The sequence below is a fragment of the Panicum virgatum genome, chromosome 2K, assembly GCF_016808335.1.
Source record: "Panicum virgatum strain AP13 chromosome 2K, P.virgatum_v5, whole genome shotgun sequence".
Classification (NCBI taxonomy): Eukaryota; Viridiplantae; Streptophyta; class Magnoliopsida; order Poales; family Poaceae; genus Panicum; species Panicum virgatum.
Window position 1 is genome coordinate 44,692,152 of NC_053137.1, and position 17,520 is coordinate 44,709,671.

Below are 17,520 nucleotides of genomic sequence, written 5' to 3' on the forward strand. Positions count from 1 at the left end.
CGCTCACCCCGGCCCCTCCTCCTGCACGGCACGGCTCGGCCGCGCCACCACCCCCCCCCTCTGCGCTGGCCCGAGCACGCCCCGCGCGCCGCTCGCCACGCGCACCGGGCGCGCACCCCAGCCTGCCCTGCCTCGTTCCCCCTCGCGCTCGCGCCCCGCTCGGCCCGCCCGCGCGCCGCTCAGCCCGGCGCCCCAGCTCGCCGCGCACACCGCCCCCGGGCCGTGCCCACACGAGCGCCCGTGCGCACGCACGCCCCCGGGACCCCCGCTCTCGCGCGCGCTGCTACTGCCTTTCCCCCCCGCTCGCACTGCCGCTGCACACGCGCCCGCCCGAGCCAGCCTTGCGCGCTCACGCCACGCCACCGACCGCCGTTGACGCCGAACAGGCGGCGGCGACCTCGGCACAGTGGCGCCTGCAGCGGTCGCCGCCTGCCTGGGGCGTCACGTCGCCTCACCGAGCCCGACCGCCGTTGACGCCGGCCCCCACCGCCATTAACCCGCCTGCAAGCTTGCCGCCGGCCAGCACCCCGCCACCGCCTATAAAAGAGGCCGTAGAGCCCTCCCCGAGCACCACACCTACAGCCTCGAACCGCGCCGCCACCCCACGCCTTCCCTCCTCAGCGCTAGCACCGCCGCCCCGCTTCAGTGGCGCCGCCGCCGCCGGCTCGCGTCGCCCCGCCCCTGAGCGCCGCCCCGGCCCAAGGTGAGGCCGGGAATCAACCCCGCAGGGCCCCCACCCCCTTTTCCCTCTACCCCGGGCCGCCGTCGAGGTCCAGGGCGGCCGAATCGGCCGCCGCCGGCGCTCCCCACCCCCCTCCCCTGTTCTGGACGCGAGGAGGAGGAAGAAAGGGCGTTTTGCCCTTAAACCCCCTCCATTCTTTTAGATTCATTAAAGAATCCCTCCACCCTTTGGCATTTATACAAAAACAACCCCACCCTTCACCTTATTTCAAAATAAGCCCCCTTTCCATATAAACTTAATTACGAATAAACCCCTGACTCTTTTAGAATGACCCAACTAATTTCTAAATTATAAACAAAGCCCCTGCCTACTTAATCCTAATTACAATTAGGTCCCTGGACCCCTGTTTAGGGCCTAAGCGTTCCCTTGACCTATCAGTTTATGTGCCAAACGACCCCAGATTAACCTAAAATTTTACCAGGCCTCTCGTAATCCAGTTTTGGCCCTACCATTCAGAAACCATTCGAAAATAATACTCTATGCTCTATATTTTATGTGTTTCCGAACCGAGCTCGACGACAGATCTTTACTTTCTGTATTTTGATTGTGTGCCTGTTTGTGTGCGCTGTAGACCACGGAGTGAACGAAGGAGAACCCGTTGTCGAGCCGTTCTGTGAGCAGGAGAACGAGGACCAGTTCCGCGACCCCGAGCCCGAAGGACAGGACTTCCCCGAAGGCTTTGAAGACGGCAAGTTCAATCCCATCCTTTGATGCATGTTTCTGTCCTAGTTTTTATAAATACAACCCAAAGGCCTGTTTTATAAATTGCATATGTTTTGCTTGCATGAAAACACGGTTGGATAGCCACCCCCTTGATTTGTGATGACCATTCCTTGACCACCTAGATTAATGTCTGATTTTGTTTGGACGTTAATCGATAATAGAACGCTCAGGACTTTACTCATAATATGCTTTATTTTATAAAGAAAATGTGTGCGTATGGGAAGGGATAAAATGTGGATTTTCGAAAGATGAGTATGGGCGAGATGGACGGCATTTCTGCGTGGATTGCCGATTGGTGTGCTTATGCCTGTGTGGCAGGGCAATGAAGGGAGATATCCATCTTGTCGCATGTAAGGACCGAGTTGGTGTGTCATCTCACCTAACTCCACTATCGTGCAAACCACTCGACCGTTGTATGGGCAACGGCGTAGCATAAATCCCACTAGTTGGTGTGATAGCCATCGGGAGAGCTGAGAGCAACGGGTGACTAAGGAGAAGGGATAAGCCCAGAGTGACTTATGCCCGGTTATACCTAAGTGAATGGTCGATGGCCCCTTGGTGCATCCCGTGATGGCTAGTCAGGCTTAGCTATGGTGGGTAATGGCTATGTTGGGATCTACACCGACACGACGGTGTTCGAGTTGTGGTATCCTACTTGTGGGTAAAGTTGCACACCTCTGCAGAGTTAAGAATCTATTCGAATAGTCCGTGCCCACGGTATTGGGCGAGTTATGGTGTGGTCACATAACTAGTGTTTCTTTGGGATGGGCTGGTGTGAGTTGTTTTGGATTTGGTTCCGGCAGTTGTGCCGTGTGCTACGACGGACGGGGAGTCCGGTAGCAGTTTAAAACCTGAACTCTGTGTTACTGCAAAAACTGATTTCTAAAAGGTTTTTCGTAAATTAAACCCCTGCATAAAATGTCGTTTTTCTGCAAATTAAACCGTAACCTTATCCTTGATTTACCTATGCATATTATTCTGTTATAACCCCCTCCGTGGGTGTGGTTGGACTTGCTGAGTACGTTTGTACTCACCCCACTTTTACTTTTTACAGAAGAAGACCCAGACTTCGTGCCAGACGACGCCGAGTAGGGTTATCGTTCTACACCCAACCTTGCCTGTGGTACCGGCCCTGTCGCGATGCCTCCGCTGTCGCAGTACTCTGAGCCTGATTTAGATCCCGTATTAGTAGCACTCTGGTGTATTGTCGTAGCTTGGTTAATCCTTGTTATCATCTGTATTGAGTGTCCGCCAAGGTTTGTAAGGTTTTGAACCATCTGATGTAATAAATGTGGCATCAGCCTCCTGGGACTGATGTTTTGTATCACATTTAAGTCTTCTCTTATGAGGGGACGCTTCACTGTCGTGCCGAAGCAGACGGGTAGATCAATCTGGCCAAGGGGTTGGACTCGCTTCCCCGACGCAATGCCATGAAATGGCGACTTGCTGGGGCGAAGCTTGTTCAATCCAACCCCCATGAGCTCCAAGGTGTGGGCGTACATGATGTTGAGGCGGCTGCCTCCGTCCATGAGCACCTTGGAGAAGCGGGTGTTACCGATGATGGGGTCGACAACGAGCAGGTACCATCCCGGATGCGGGATGTAGTCGGGGTGGTCCTCGCGGCCAAAGGAAATGGTGTCCTTCGACCAGCCGAGGTAGGACAGCGTGGCCTTGGTGACGGAGAAGACTTCCCGGCGCTCACGCTTGCGCTGCCGAGAGGTCATGTTCGTCGTTGGTCCTCCAAAGATGAAGAAGGCGTTCTCCACCGGGGGGAACTCGTCATCTTCACCTTTGTCACCAGCATCCTTCTTCTTGTCCTCGTCGCGATGCGCGATGCGGTTGTAGTACTTCTTGAGCATCTCGTACTGCTCGAGGGTGTGGTTGACCGAGCCCTTGTGGTAAGGGCACGGTTTCTTCAGCATGTCGTCGAATAGGCCGCCTCCACCCCGAGGGGGGCCTCGAGGTCCTTTACGGTCCAGGGCGGCAGCGAAGGCCTCGTCGGAGTCTTCCGCCTGCCCTGGTCCGTGCCGGATTGGAGGGGCTTGCTTTTTCCCTTTCCTCCCCCGCTTTTGTTTCTTGGTGGGGGTATTGATCTTGGGGTTGCTGCCCTCTGCGGGCGCATCTTCCTTGCGTTTGTTTGGTTTGTCGTCGAATATGGTACCAACTGCCTCCTCGCCGGCGGCGTAGTTGGTGGCGGCATCGAACAACTCGTTGGTGTTGGTGGGACGGCTTCGCGCAAGCTCGTGCACCAGGTTCCTGCACGTCGTGCCCTCGAGGAAGGCGTTGATGACCTCGACGTGGGTGACGCTGGGGAGCTCGGTGCATTGCTTGGAGAAGCGCCGCACGTAGTCGCGCAGGGACTCATTGGGTTTCTGGCGACACCCTTTGAGGTCCCAGGAGTTCCTAGGGCGCACGTATGTGCCCTGGAAGTTGCCCATGAAGATCTGGACCAAGTCGGCCCAGTTGTGGATCTGATCCACGGGCAAGTGTTCGAGCCACGTTCGTGTGGCGTCAGCAAGGTGAAGAGGAAGGTTGCGGATGATAACCGCGTCTTCCGTCGCACCGCCCAGCTGGCACGCTAGGCGGTAGTCGTTGAGCCAGACTGCGGGATCAGTTTCGCCCGAGTATTTGATGAGGGTGGTGGGCTGTCGAAAGCGCGGGGGAAAAGAAGCAGTTCGAATCTCCCGGCTGAACACCCGGGTGCCCGGAGGCTCCGGTGACTCACCCCTGTCGTGCTCGGGGTCGAAGCGTCCACCCCGCCGAGGGGTGTACTTCCTGCCGTTGATGACGTAGCGGGCGTCGCCGGCATGCCCGCGCGTGTCGTGGAGTCCCTCTCTTGCGGGAGCCTTTCTGATGCGGTCGTGCACCGAGGGTGCCTTCGCGTTGTGCGCTACGACTGCCTTTCCTTTCCCTCCTGGCGGTGTGTGCACCGAAGCCTCGTGGTGTTGGCGTGCAGTCCAACCGGGCTGCTCCGGGGCTTTCGAGCGCATACGAGACGCAGAGCTCTCGGCCAGCTGCACGACAGCTTGCTCGATGAGCGCCTGTGCCTTGCGGCGTAGGTTGCGACCTGAAGTCGTCGATGGCTCAGGCATCGCTTGGTGTAGGTAGGCCGCAGCGACGAGTTTTTCGCCGGCTGTTTTCAATTCCGGAGGTTTGTCGACGTTGTCGTCGGCTAGGATCCGTTCCCGGGCAACGCATCCCGCCGCCTGGGCATGTGCACCACGTGCGGTATGCTGCTGCTCGAGTGCGGTGCGCAGCTCCTGGGTCTGCCGATGCTACTCGTCGAGCTTAGCTTGAAGCTCCTTGAGGTGCGTTAGCTGTGCTTGCCACGCTGCCGAGCTTGACGAAGAAGAAGGGGCCGCAGGCGGCACCACCAGTTTGTTCGCCTGCGCGTCTGCCCCGCCGTTCCCGTCATCACCCGGAACATTGTCGTCTTGCCCATCCACGAGCTGGACCTTGAAGCATTCCCGGGCGGGATCGTAATCCCCCTCGCTGGAGTCTTCGGAGCAGGTGAGGCAGTAAGCCGTCGCCAGCTGGAAGTAGCGGAAAGCGCCGGGGTCGCGGACCCCGGAATAGTCCTCGGCCTCCTCGGCCGTGAAGTTGTCCATGAAGAAGTTGACGTCGTTGGCGATCGAGCTCGCCGTCTCGGGGTAGGAGTCGTTAGGAGATGACGCGATGAGGCTGCAGATCGACAGGAGGTGATGACCCGGCAGGTCCTCGTACTCGGCGAAGTTGGTGCTAGATGAAGAGGCGTAGGACGTAGCGTTGCGCATCCCGATGGGGAAGGGCGACGCTGCGGTCGCGCCCCCCTGGGAGGCACTAGAGCTGTAGTCGGTGAAGGTGCCGCTGCTGCCGACGCCGAAGCATGTGATGACGAAGCAGCGGCCCCGTCGGCCGCGACGCTGAGCCACGACATAGCAGCCTCAACCCACGTGGGGGAGCTGAGGCGTGCCGCCCGGCGCCGCTCTGCGCGCGCTTGCCGCGAATGCTGGCCCGAGCGCCTGTTGCGCCGGGCTGGAGAAGCCGGAATGTCCGGGTTGCGTCTGGGCGAGAGGAGCTCCATGAGGTAACCGTTGCCGGTTGCTCTAAACTCGAGACTCCCGAACCAAATCATGTATCCTGCTGCGAGCGGATCCGAGACGCCCATGGGGAATGGGTTGGATCTGCTCGACATCCCTGGAAATCAAATGGGAACAAAAGAGAAAATGTCACGCAGCGAGCCCCTACCTGGCGCACCAACTGTCGGCGTCTTGACCCGGGGGTCGGGATCCCAACTAGTAAATATTGCGTGTTTCCTCGTCCCAGATGTTGATGCAAGAGGCAACACAGTAACGCACGGGTTTATCCTGGTTCCGGCCGCGGGGCCGTACGTCCAGCAAGGGCGGTGTGCGAGGGCACTGTATTATCTTGCACCGGAGGTGCCTGTAGTAGGGGGACACAGGCGAGGCGAGAGAGGGAGGGAAGCTCCCCTGTCTCTGCTAGAGGAGAAGCTGATTGAGGCGAGTGCCAATATCGAGAGTACTGAGCGTTGTGCTCGTGTGAGGATGATCGCGAACCTCTCCCTTAAAGGAAGCCCGCCTCCTCCTTTTATAGTGACAAGGAGGGATGGTGTACATGAGAAGGGGATCGTGGAAGTCGTTGTTCTCCCTCGAATCGTGGGGGCACAGTGGTCGAACACTGTAGGAAGTACACTGTGGGGCATGGCGTCGGGCGTGGCAGTCGTCCTGGATATCGTCCTTGGTCTTGCGGAGATCACATCGGCGTCCTGCCAGCCCCAGCAGGCAGCGTGGTCGTCGCTGTGGGGTGTACAGTCCTCCAGATGTGGCGTGGTGGCGTTCCGTGGGCCCTGCAGGTCAGGGTCTTGCATATATACGTGCACCAGCGGTAGCAGGGCGCGTGGCGGTCCCGGACCCCCTGGACGGAGTGCTGGCGTGTGCACTAAGGAGGTCCGGGAGTCACGTGGAGGTCCCGGACCCCTCGAGGGGGAGGTCCGGGCCTCCGGCTGCTAATGCTGAGCGTCCCTCCCCGAGGGACATGTGGTGACGCCGGACCCCTTCCCGAGCAGGAGGCGGGTCTGGCGCCATACGTGTGATGAGGTGGAGTCCGGTCAGCCGGAGTTGGCAGAATAGTAACGGGAGCTGTGCCTGAGCACATCCCATCCCGCGTCGCAAGTTTCATAATGCTGCCACAGCGTCCGGGATGGCGGAGCAGTGACCGGAGTTGGCGGACGGGACTCCGATCACAGCCACTGTGGGGAATGGCGGCCTGACGCCGTCTGTCCTGGGCGCTGTGGAGGAGTGGTTGGCATTTAATGCCTCCGTACGACGGGTGGGCGAGCGGAAAGGACGTTTGTCTTCTTCGTCGAGGGTTGACCTCGAGCGAGGCGGAGATGATTTGTCCTGCTCGAGGGTAGGTTCGCCACCCCTTGAGAGAGGCGGACATGTCTTGCCCGCTCGAGGGTAGAACCCTCGAGCGAGGCGGAGATGCGGGGCGCAGTCGAGGGTCTCGATGGGAGCCCTCGAGCGAGACAGAGATTTCCCCGCGAGTCCAAGAGGAGTGCGGATGGGCCGTATGCTGGGCTTCTTTGAGTCATTTTTTTTCTTTCAAGTTGAAATGAGGCCGTAGGCCTTTGTGGGCCCAGTTGCCTAATATGTGTTTGCGCTTTTAGGGTGGTCTTAGTACCCCGATTAGGGTGTCCCTAATCGTGGCACCCGACAATGTAAAAGAAATGAAAAGAAAATTGCAAGTATTAGAAAATTTAGAATGCATACTATGTTTAAAAGCAACGAATATGGCTAGTTCCCACACTTAGTAAATGGTGCTCAACATTTGGGATGGACAGGTTTGAAACGATCCTTTTTTCGGTTGCATGATACTACATAGAAAAAAACTTTAATCCATAATGTTTGACTCTGTGTCTCTTGAACATAATTTGAATGTCCAGGACAAGAGCACCAATGATTTTTTTTACAGAGTACAAATGGATTGGTTAAAAGATGGCATTAGTAGAAGCTATGTTTCATGCATCTGCAATGTTATATATTCATTTAACTTACATATGTACTCATATACCATTTGGTAAACTCAAAATTAAAATATTCTGTATCAGAGCCATTTCAGTTCCTTTAGATTCAAAATTCCAAGTTTGTGATGAAGTTTTTTATTCCAACCAAGTGAAACTGGCCCAGTAATATGGCTGACATATGGCTTTTCTTCTCTTGAACCATGATCGTTGAACTACAGAAAAAGATTACTGTGAATCTCTCTTCATGCAATGAGCAATATACAGGAATGCTACCTCATCTGCCGCAGTGAGTTCAGGCAAGAGTAAATGGGTAAGCACAGGGTAGGCAAGTAGAAACTTGCAACTTATTGTGTTCTTTGGACATTTTATCGAACATCAAGGGGGCGTCACTCCAGCGACTCAGGAGCAATGGAATATCAGCAGCCATGATGAACGCGCCTTGAGGCAAGGTGTTGAGAGTAGGGTTTAATTATCCGACCGGTGACCGGTAACCGCCGGCCTCCGGTTCCGGTATACCGGTCCGGTTTGGCCGGTTACCGGTCGGAACCGGTCAAAGCCAAATTTGAATTTAAACTTCCCAGTTCAACCGGTTCGTACCGGTATACTGGCCGGTTTGGCCGGTATACCGGCCGGTTTGACTGGTAACCGGTCAAATTCAATTTTTTTTTCTTTTTTTATTTAAATTCAAATGCCCGTAAAGTATACTAAATAAATGTTTGTATAACATATTTTAGTCTAAATGAACCCTCCAACCCTCTTTTGTACTACTTTTACATTGTATTTGTATATTTTTGTATGCACACTTTTTTTTGTTTAACTTCAAATCCCCGCAAACTATACTAAATGAACGAATTTTTGAAAAAATTTGACACCATTAGATTCATCGCACCTTGAAATATTTTTAGGAATTTTTTTGGGAATTTTTCATTTTTTTGAATTTAAATTTAAATTTTGAATTTGGACCGGTTTCATACCGGACCAAACCGGACCCGGTCCGGACCGGTTTGATCGGTAACCGGTCAAACCGGACCAGTTACCGACGGTTTGGTTAACCCTGGTTGAGAGTGGTCTCATGGAGGTGCGGAGGAGGGCCAGCCGCCATGCTCTCCTTCTCAGGCGGGTTCATCGGCGATCCTCGTCCAGGAGCCGCGCCCCTGGCAAACGCAGCCGTCCAGCCCCGACCGTTGTCGCTCGTCGGCCTCTAACTTCCATCCCGAACTTCGCGAGTGGGACGGAGAACTGGACGAGCATGGCGTCAAGGCGGGGTCTCCGCGTCGACCATGGCGGTGCGGGCAGCAACCGAGGGAGACGGCGTGGGGCCAGGGCGGGATTGCTGACCGAGAAGGTTGCCTACCCGTTGTCCGGGGCGCCTCCCCGTGGAGGGAGCCATCGGTGCGGGGCAGCGAACGGGAGGGGGATGCGGCCGGCTCAGCGGCGACGGCGTGGGACATCGATGAGGGCGGCGAGGTAGGGGCGGGCAAGCGGCAGAGCAGGGGCGACGACGAGGTAGGGGGCGGGCAGTGGCGGAGCAAGGAAGATGGGAGCAGAGGCGTCGGGGCAGAGGACCAAGGAGACGATTTGGATGGAGAGGCGACCCGATCGGACGGCCGATCTATTTTTGGGCGACGTGGCGTGATGAGAAGCTAGAAAATGGCCGGAGCACGGACGCGCTTTCGTGTTTTGAGATCATCAATTGAACCAAAAGGACCGCGGGCGCCAGCGTAATGGTCCGTAATTAGGTCCACATTAGATAGACTGTTTCAGCAGATCAACACTATTCAAGTGGAGAAAAATTTTGTGCATACAAAAAAGACAATATGACAGATTGCTCATATGCATGCAAATTCAAAACTAAAAAAATATAAATATTAAACTGAGCATCCAAATCAAATTTAGGTTGCATCATTATCTTTCTTATGGCAAGATCTTCAAAATAAAATCACACTTGTCTATGTTTGTATGACATTTTGAAAAGTATTTTTCAAATACTCAATAATAAATTTTGGCTACTGGGAATAAATATTTTAACAACACGGATAAATAATTATTTTCTATGAATAAAAGTTAAATATAACGAACAAATAATAATATACAACGAACAAAATATTACACATCGAACGTTTGATTTTATAGAATAAATAATAAAAAATAAATATCGCGAACAAATGAGTCAATATCACGTTACAATTTAATCTAGAAAGTGAACAAATAATTTGGTGTTGTGAACAAGTTATACACGTAGATAAATATTTTACATGAAAAAGAAATGCATAGTGAATAAATGAGTCATCATAGTAAATAACTGAGTCATCAACAATAACTAGTGAATAACTAGACAAATAATTTGGCTGCTTCGATCTTTCCAAGGCGTACACCCTCAAGAATACCAGCGATTGATGTGCTACACTCCAACACAGATATCTTATTGCAATCCTCCGCGATGCAAATCTAGTGTATCGCCACACATCCTCACCATAACGTAGCCTATAGATTGCCATCCGTTGACAGCAATTCATGCTGCTGCCCTGCCTGCATAGAATTAAACAGCCAGAGCCCGCGGTTATATGTAGCTGGCTGCGCCACTATATATAATATAAATAAACTCTACATTGTTCATGCAACTCATATCTCGAATTTAGAAACTGCAGCAGGTGCACTTTTATCTGCCGCTTCACTGCTACTTTTGTGCCACGCCATCTTGCTCTCTCTTTTCCTTTTTCATTTTTCTAGGAAAAACCTGGAAAAGGAGTCCATAAGGCCATCCATAGTGTGACAGTGATCCGCAAAATGAACAGAGCTTTACTGCACGAAATGGGCATTGCTCTTGTCCGGCTGCACTGGCAGACACCACTTCTTGATCCCACGGTACAAATAAAACCAAATAAACAATGAAGTAATGTGCGGCTAGGGAGAGTAGAGGATGGAAAATCTTCATTTTTTCTCTCCTTTGTTTAACCATTTGGCATCGATTTTTTAGCTATGGCATCACTCTGGCACTGGTAGTTGCAGTGTGGAAAGTGATGCTCAGATACTCTCAATCTATTTAGAGCCTCACTTAGGCCAATCCCAATGGAGAGTTTCATATTGATGTTTTCAAGATAGCCACATAAGCAAAATGACTATAAAACAATGGTTGAAACTACCTCTCCCAATGCATAATTTCATGTTGTGGTTTCCTAGGGTTTATGTTGTATTTAATTTCAAGACTCATAGAGTGTTGGTATTTGTGTAGAGAGAGTTTCATCTAGATGAAACTGGTTTCTTCTCTTTTTTCTTAAATTCTATGTCATTTAATCATATAATCCAACATGACATGCTAATTAATGTGCATGAAATCCCTATAAAACTCTCATTGGGAGGCTTTAGAGCATCTCTAACAAATTACTTATACTTCATACCCTAAATATTCTCTCTCTATTACCAATAGCTATTTTTGTTTTTAGGTAATGGTTGCTGCAGTATATTATCAAAATCTAATCACCAAGAATAGGGTAGAGGAGAAATCCCTTTCATTTAGGTGAGAGAGAGGTGTGTTTTGGTGATTACCAAAAATTTATAGATAATGGGGATCGGATTTGTAATCTGCTCGAGTACCCCCATCACCAAAACATCAATTTTTTAGTATTAGGGAGAGAGATGAATAATCTATTAGAGATGCTTTTAACGTCAATACCGTAGAGGGTCTACTAATCCCTGATCCCAGACAACCCACCACTCCACCAGAAGCACCTCCAGAAACTCTCTCTCAAGCTTGGGCTGCCTCGGGCTGCCCACCACCACCACTCCACGCCTTTTTTTCATTTTTATATTTAAAAAAACAAAATTTCAAAAATATATGCTAAATACGGAAATTTCAAAAATGGGTGACTGTCGCCCCCTTAATGGGCGACAGGGTGCCTGTCGCCCATCCAGTTGGCGACAGGACTTAAATATAAAAAAATTTACATTTAGGTCCTGGCGCCGAGGGCACATTAAACAGTAAACTTGTAAAATTGATATAAAATCGTAGAAAAATCAGAAAAATACAAACTCAACTGTTTTGGATTCTATGAAATAATATCTACAACTTTTGTTACATAGAGTTTTTGATTTGATCAATGTATCTAAATCCCAAAAAATAGTTCTTGTACCTAGAAAAATCTGAAATAATTCATTTGGTCTAGTTGTGCTTATCTAAAATTTACCAAACTTCTTTTTATAGCTTTTAGGAAATAAAACAATGGTACTTTAAAAGTTATGGCTTCTAATACTTAGTATAGCAGCATGGATAAATAACTCATTTAAACTAGACATATTGCAAGATCTAATTTAAAAACTTATTCTAGAAATATTTTCTGGGCCTACCAATTTTGTACAAGCCTATGCTCACCATATGAAGCACTCTGGCCAAATATGACATGCATCCAAAGGATGGATCTTGAGATTTAAATAAAAGTGCATTAAATTGGTATTTAAAATAGAGCAAGATACATTGATCAAATGAAAAACTTTATGTAACAAAAGTTGTATATCTTGTTTCATAGAATCCAGAACAGTTGAGTTTGTATTTTTTTTATTTTTCTATGATTTTATATCGATTTTACAATTTTACTGTTTAATACGCCCTGGGCGCCAGGACCTAAATGTATTTTTTTTTACATTTAGGTCCTGTCGCCAACTAGATGGGCGACAGGCACCCCGGCGACAGGCACCCATTTTTGAAAATTTCTCTATTCGATATATATTTTTGAATTTTTTTAAATATAAAAATGAAAAAAGCACACCACTCCCCAGCCGCCAGCGACATGGCGGCGTGCGCAGGCCCATCTGGCGCGGCCCTAAACCTGAGCGGCCGGTGCCGGACTTGCCGGTGCGTCGTGAACGAACTCCGTTTGGTGCGCGCGCCCCTAACCGACGAGAGGCGTGTCACGACTAGTCGCCGGCCGACTGCCAAGCCTTGGGCGGCCTAGAGAGTATGCGCCAATGCGTGCGCGACCGCGACCACGCCGCCATCGTGCATTGTACCCGTCGTCTGTTTTTCTTTTTTTTTTATCACATTTTTCTTTTTTTGTTGGACGACCCGAAGGTGCCTTTGCCTAACGAGAAACGATTCCACACGGGCCAAATTGGTGGATGGGCCCACCTGACGCTCTATCATCCAACCCTCCCACGCGCGCACGAGCCGGGCACTCGCCGCGCGTGGCCCACACGCACGTGAGCCCTCATTAGTGCGGGTCCACTACCCAGCCAACTCCTCGCTGCCAGTGGGCCCGACGTGATTTAGTACGCGCGTCGAGCGGGCCACGGTCCTGGCCACGCGCTTGCACATGCACTGCTACGGCCTACGGGTGCTCACGCAACGAGATCTCGTCGCTGTGCGAGTCATTTTGTATTCGTATGCGTGAATTTTTCTGTTCCACGCGAAATCATCATCATCATCATCGGTACGAACGCCGGGCCAGGATGTTTGTCGTTCCCGCACAAACAAAAACAGAAAAATATCTCTATTCCGGGTACCGGGCTCCAGTCTCGTACCCCGGACCGCTACATGACTAGCACCTCATGAAGCTTGACCAAAGAGAATCTAGGCCCCCTTTGGCGCAGCTTCTGCGTTTGTAGTAGTACTGTGCCGAAGTGAAGCTGAAGCTGGTGAAGCTCCGTTTTCTGGCTTCATCAGCTTCACCACTTTTCCGGTTTATGTTGACTCTTCTAGCTCTTTGCTACAGTGCGCAACAGTATGTAACAATCGCACTACAATATCATTTACTGTAGCGCGACCCTGAAGCTCGCCCGGACGAAGCTGTGCCAAAGGTGGCCCTAATCATAAAAGTAGCTTATGCGTTTGAAACGTTTGAATCAAGATAACCACAAAACATCGTTAATTCATGTTTGTAAGACCGTCCACAGTGGAGAGAGCAAATGTACTGTTTGGCACTGTAGATGCACTGTTTGGCACTGCAGACAGTGGAGGCACGGGAAACGAGGAGGGGAAGGAGCATTTTGCTCCACCAGATGCTCCGGCCGCTGTGGACAGTCTAAGAAGTGCATAGGAGCAATCTCCGCACTCTGACATGTTTATTTCTACGGCAGTGCCAAGTACAGTTTCCTCTTTTCGTACGATTTTCTGTAACCATATTGAGAAAGAGTGAATAGTATTAATCAAAGATTAAGGTTAGCTAAAATTAAGTGCTAAACTTTAGCATATATATTTAAAATTTAGCGAATATTAGCACTCATACACATGCTAAATTTTTTAAAATTAACTAAAATTTAACTCACTCTATTAGCACTTCTGTTTGGACGAACGACTAGTGCTAAAATTTAGCACTCACCTGTTATTACTTAGATCAAACAGGATCTAAATGACAGTTCTACTTCTACCTTTGCCTAAAACATTTTTGGTAGGTCGGGTCTCAGGGTCTCAGAGCTACAGGCTCCCATCCACAAACCCGGAAGCCAGACCGCCAGCTCAGCCAGATCTATGCACGGAACGGAAGCAGAGCACATCAGCACACCCATCCTTCGAAAATCGAAAGCCCCGAGTTCGTAACCTTTTTTCCGCTTTATTATTCTCCGCGCTAAAAAATTGGAACCCCGCGATTCTCCCCATCCCCATCCCCATCCACGGCCGCACTTGGGTGTTCGCCCGTCGGCGGAGGAAGAAGGGGGAGTGGCCGAGTGGGAGCCGAACTGTAAAAGCCGTCGGGTGGGGGAGCCCGCACTCGGCCTCACCTCAAAATCGCAGAAACCCACAGGCCACGGCCTGAAAAACCCCTGCTCAAAGCCTCAGATTTTGCAGCCGCCGCCGAAGCTGGGGTTCGCGTAGGAGGCTGCGCCCTCTGTCCTGGATCCATCCGGTGAGCCGTCGTCTCCGTTGCAACCGCCCCCCCCCCCCCCCCCCCCCCACTTCTTGTAGATGCCTTCTTCGTGCCCGTCGCCAAGATCCGTTGCTGTCGCCGTGGGGGTGTCTTCGGATGCTTGTAGCTCAACCCGCAATGCGATGACCGATTTGCTGTGGAGACCGTCTTACTGGCATTGTCGCTTCGTTCTCGCCTTGGCAACTAGGGATCTGACGGCATTTACAATTTTGGTAAAGTTCGGTGGTTAGGGCGCACTGATGTGGTAGATGAATGGCACGGCTTTCTTGTGTTAGTAGTACTGCCTATGCTTGCGTCAGGGGAAATTTCTTGATTTAGTTTAATCCCTGTTGCCTTTAATCTTTCTCCTACTGCTTCGTACTAGTTGCTAAATTTAATTAGTATTTTTAATGTCTAATTACTCAGGGTAAGCCATGGCTGTGAAGGCGAGCTCCGTCGACAACAGGACCAGGAGCACGGTGTCCCTATGCATAGTCATTGGCATGTGCTGCTTCTTCTACATCCTTGGAGCATGGCAGAAGAGCGGGTTTGGCAAGGGAGACAGCATCGCGCTGGAGATCACAAAGCGCACGGACTGCACCGTCTTGCCGAACCTCAGCTTCGACACACACCATTCTAAAGCTGGCAGCAGCTCCAGTGATCTTGTTTCACCGGTGAAGAAGTTCAAGCCGTGCCCTGATCGGTACACGGATTATACCCCTTGTCAAGATCAGAACAGGGCGATGAAGTTCCCTAGGGAGAACATGAACTACAGAGAGAGGCACTGCCCGCCACAGAAGGAAAAGCTGCACTGTTTGATACCGCCGCCGAAGGGATATGTGGCTCCGTTCCCATGGCCGAAGAGTCGGGACTATGTTCCTTTCGCGAATTGCCCATACAAGAGCTTGACAGTTGAGAAAGCCATCCAGAACTGGGTTCAATATGAGGGCAATGTGTTCAGATTCCCTGGTGGAGGGACACAATTTCCTCAAGGAGCGGATAAGTACATTGATCAGCTGGCATCAGTCATTCCGATCGCTAATGGAACTGTCAGGACTGCACTTGACACTGGTTGCGGGGTAAGAGGAAATGTCAAAATGCATATTACTTGATACTACGTTAAGCTAGGTTACAAAGTCTAGTCCATGTCTTAACACACTAAACTATTTCAGGTAGCCAGTTGGGGAGCATATTTGTTGAAAAGGAATGTCTTGGCCATGTCATTTGCACCAAGAGATTCGCATGAGGCACAAGTGCAGTTTGCCCTGGAGAGAGGTGTCCCTGCTGTTATTGGTGTTCTTGGTACAATAAAACTTCCTTATCCATCGAGGGCCTTTGACATGGCACATTGTTCCAGGTGTTTGATTCCTTGGGGAGCAAATGGTGAGCCTAACTATGCGTCCTTTCATATTCTGCATCAAAGCAAACATTTGTTACGATTAATACTTTGAATATTCATGTTATATTTTTACACATTTTGTTTTACAACTCAATCATTTTTTCATTTCGCAGATGGGATGTACTTGATGGAAGTTGATAGGGTTCTAAGGCCTGGTGGCTACTGGGTTCTGTCTGGTCCTCCAATTAATTGGAAGGTGAACTATAAGGGTTGGCAGCGCACAAAGAAGGATCTTGAAGCAGAGCAGAACAGAATAGAGGAAATAGCTGACCTTCTATGTTGGGAAAAAGTCTCAGAGAAGGATGAGATGGCGATATGGAGGAAAAGGGTGAACACCGAGTCTTGTCCTTCTAGGCAAGATGTATCCACTGTGCAGATGTGTGAATCAACAAACCCAGATGATGTCTGGTATGCTATTCATGTAATTTTGCTAAGTGCTTGCAACATCAATCATTTTTATAATCCCTTTTTGTTCCTAAATTGTAATTGCTGCTGCTATATCAGGTACAAGAAGATGAAGGCCTGTGTGACACCCCTTCCAGATGTAAAAGATGATAGTGAAGTAGCTGGAGGAGCAATCAAGCCCTTCCCAGACAGGCTTCATGCAGTTCCTCCAAGAATTGCTAATGGTTTTATTCCAGGGGTTTCATCTGAGGCCTTTCAAAAAGACAATAAAATGTGGAAGAAGCATGTGAAGGCTTATAGCACTGTGAACAAATATTTACTTACTGGTAGATACAGAAATATTATGGACATGAATGCAGGTTTTGGGGGATTCGCTGCCGCGATAGAGTCCCCGAAATCTTGGGTGATGAATGTTGTGCCAACCATTGCGAAGATGTCTACCTTGGGGGCTGTGTATGAGCGAGGATTGATCGGCATATACCATGACTGGTATGGCATTTCACACTCAAATTTGTACTCACAAAAGTTGGGTTCTAATGAGCATGAACCTACAATTTGACACAATGTATGCCAGGTGCGAGGCTTTCTCTACTTATCCAAGGACATATGATCTTATCCATGCTAGTGGTCTTTTCACCTTGTATAAGAACAAGTAAGCTAGTCTTGCCTTATATAGTGAATTAATTGCTCTAATATCCTGTGTTGATTGTCGATCAATTTTATCTATTGAAACTAACAATAGGTGCAGCATGGAAGACATTATCTTGGAAATGGACCGCATCTTGAGGCCAGAAGGTGCCGTCATAATGCGGGATGATGTCGACGTCTTGATTAAGGTGAATAGCCTTGCTCAGGGCATGAGGTGGAACACAAAGATGGTCGATCATGAGGACGGCCCCCTCATGCGTGAGAAGATCTTGTATGCTGTAAAGCAGTATTGGGTTGGTGGAAATGAGACGGCTGTAGCTTGAAGCAAGGACGTTTCCAAGCTTCTAACACGAGAAAATCTGCAATCCAACCTTACCTGACCAGCAATTAGCATAGGGAGTCATCCTGTGTAAGGGAAATGACCCACTGTAGGGGGGTGGCACTGAAGCAGCCAAGATACCAAGCTTGCTGGAGATAGCTGCCGCCATATAATGTTGTAACAATTTTGTAATTTTTCGAAGCCCTCATGTGAACTGGATACTCTGTTCAAAAGCTTGCCCATCTCAGAAAATTTCTTACGGATCCCCGTACTGTTTTGTGTGTAGCCTCTTTTTGTAATCGGTGGCATGCAGATCAAGGCGCGCATGTATTTTGAAAAAGCCCAGATCTGTGTATGCGCTCCTGAATGATTCTGAAGAAACAATGGCTGCTTAATGTTGCAACACGCTGGTGCCAAACCCGA

The 17,520-nt window shown here is 50.2% G+C and overlaps 1 protein-coding gene across 1 annotated transcript; it reads left to right on the forward strand.

The window, feature by feature from the left end:
• The first annotated feature begins 13,940 nt into the window (after window positions 1–13,940).
• On the forward strand, window positions 13,941–17,374 carry LOC120695635 (probable methyltransferase PMT2). The gene is made up of 7 exons (XM_039978830.1): window positions 13,941–14,326; window positions 14,753–15,405; window positions 15,499–15,709; window positions 15,839–16,133; window positions 16,230–16,619; window positions 16,705–16,782; window positions 16,873–17,374. Exons 2-7 carry the CDS (start codon window positions 14,761–14,763, stop codon window positions 17,099–17,101), a joined length of 1,848 nt encoding a protein of 615 aa, XP_039834764.1. The 5' UTR covers window positions 13,941–14,326; window positions 14,753–14,760; the 3' UTR covers window positions 17,102–17,374.
• The last annotated feature ends 146 nt before the right edge of the window (window positions 17,375–17,520 follow it).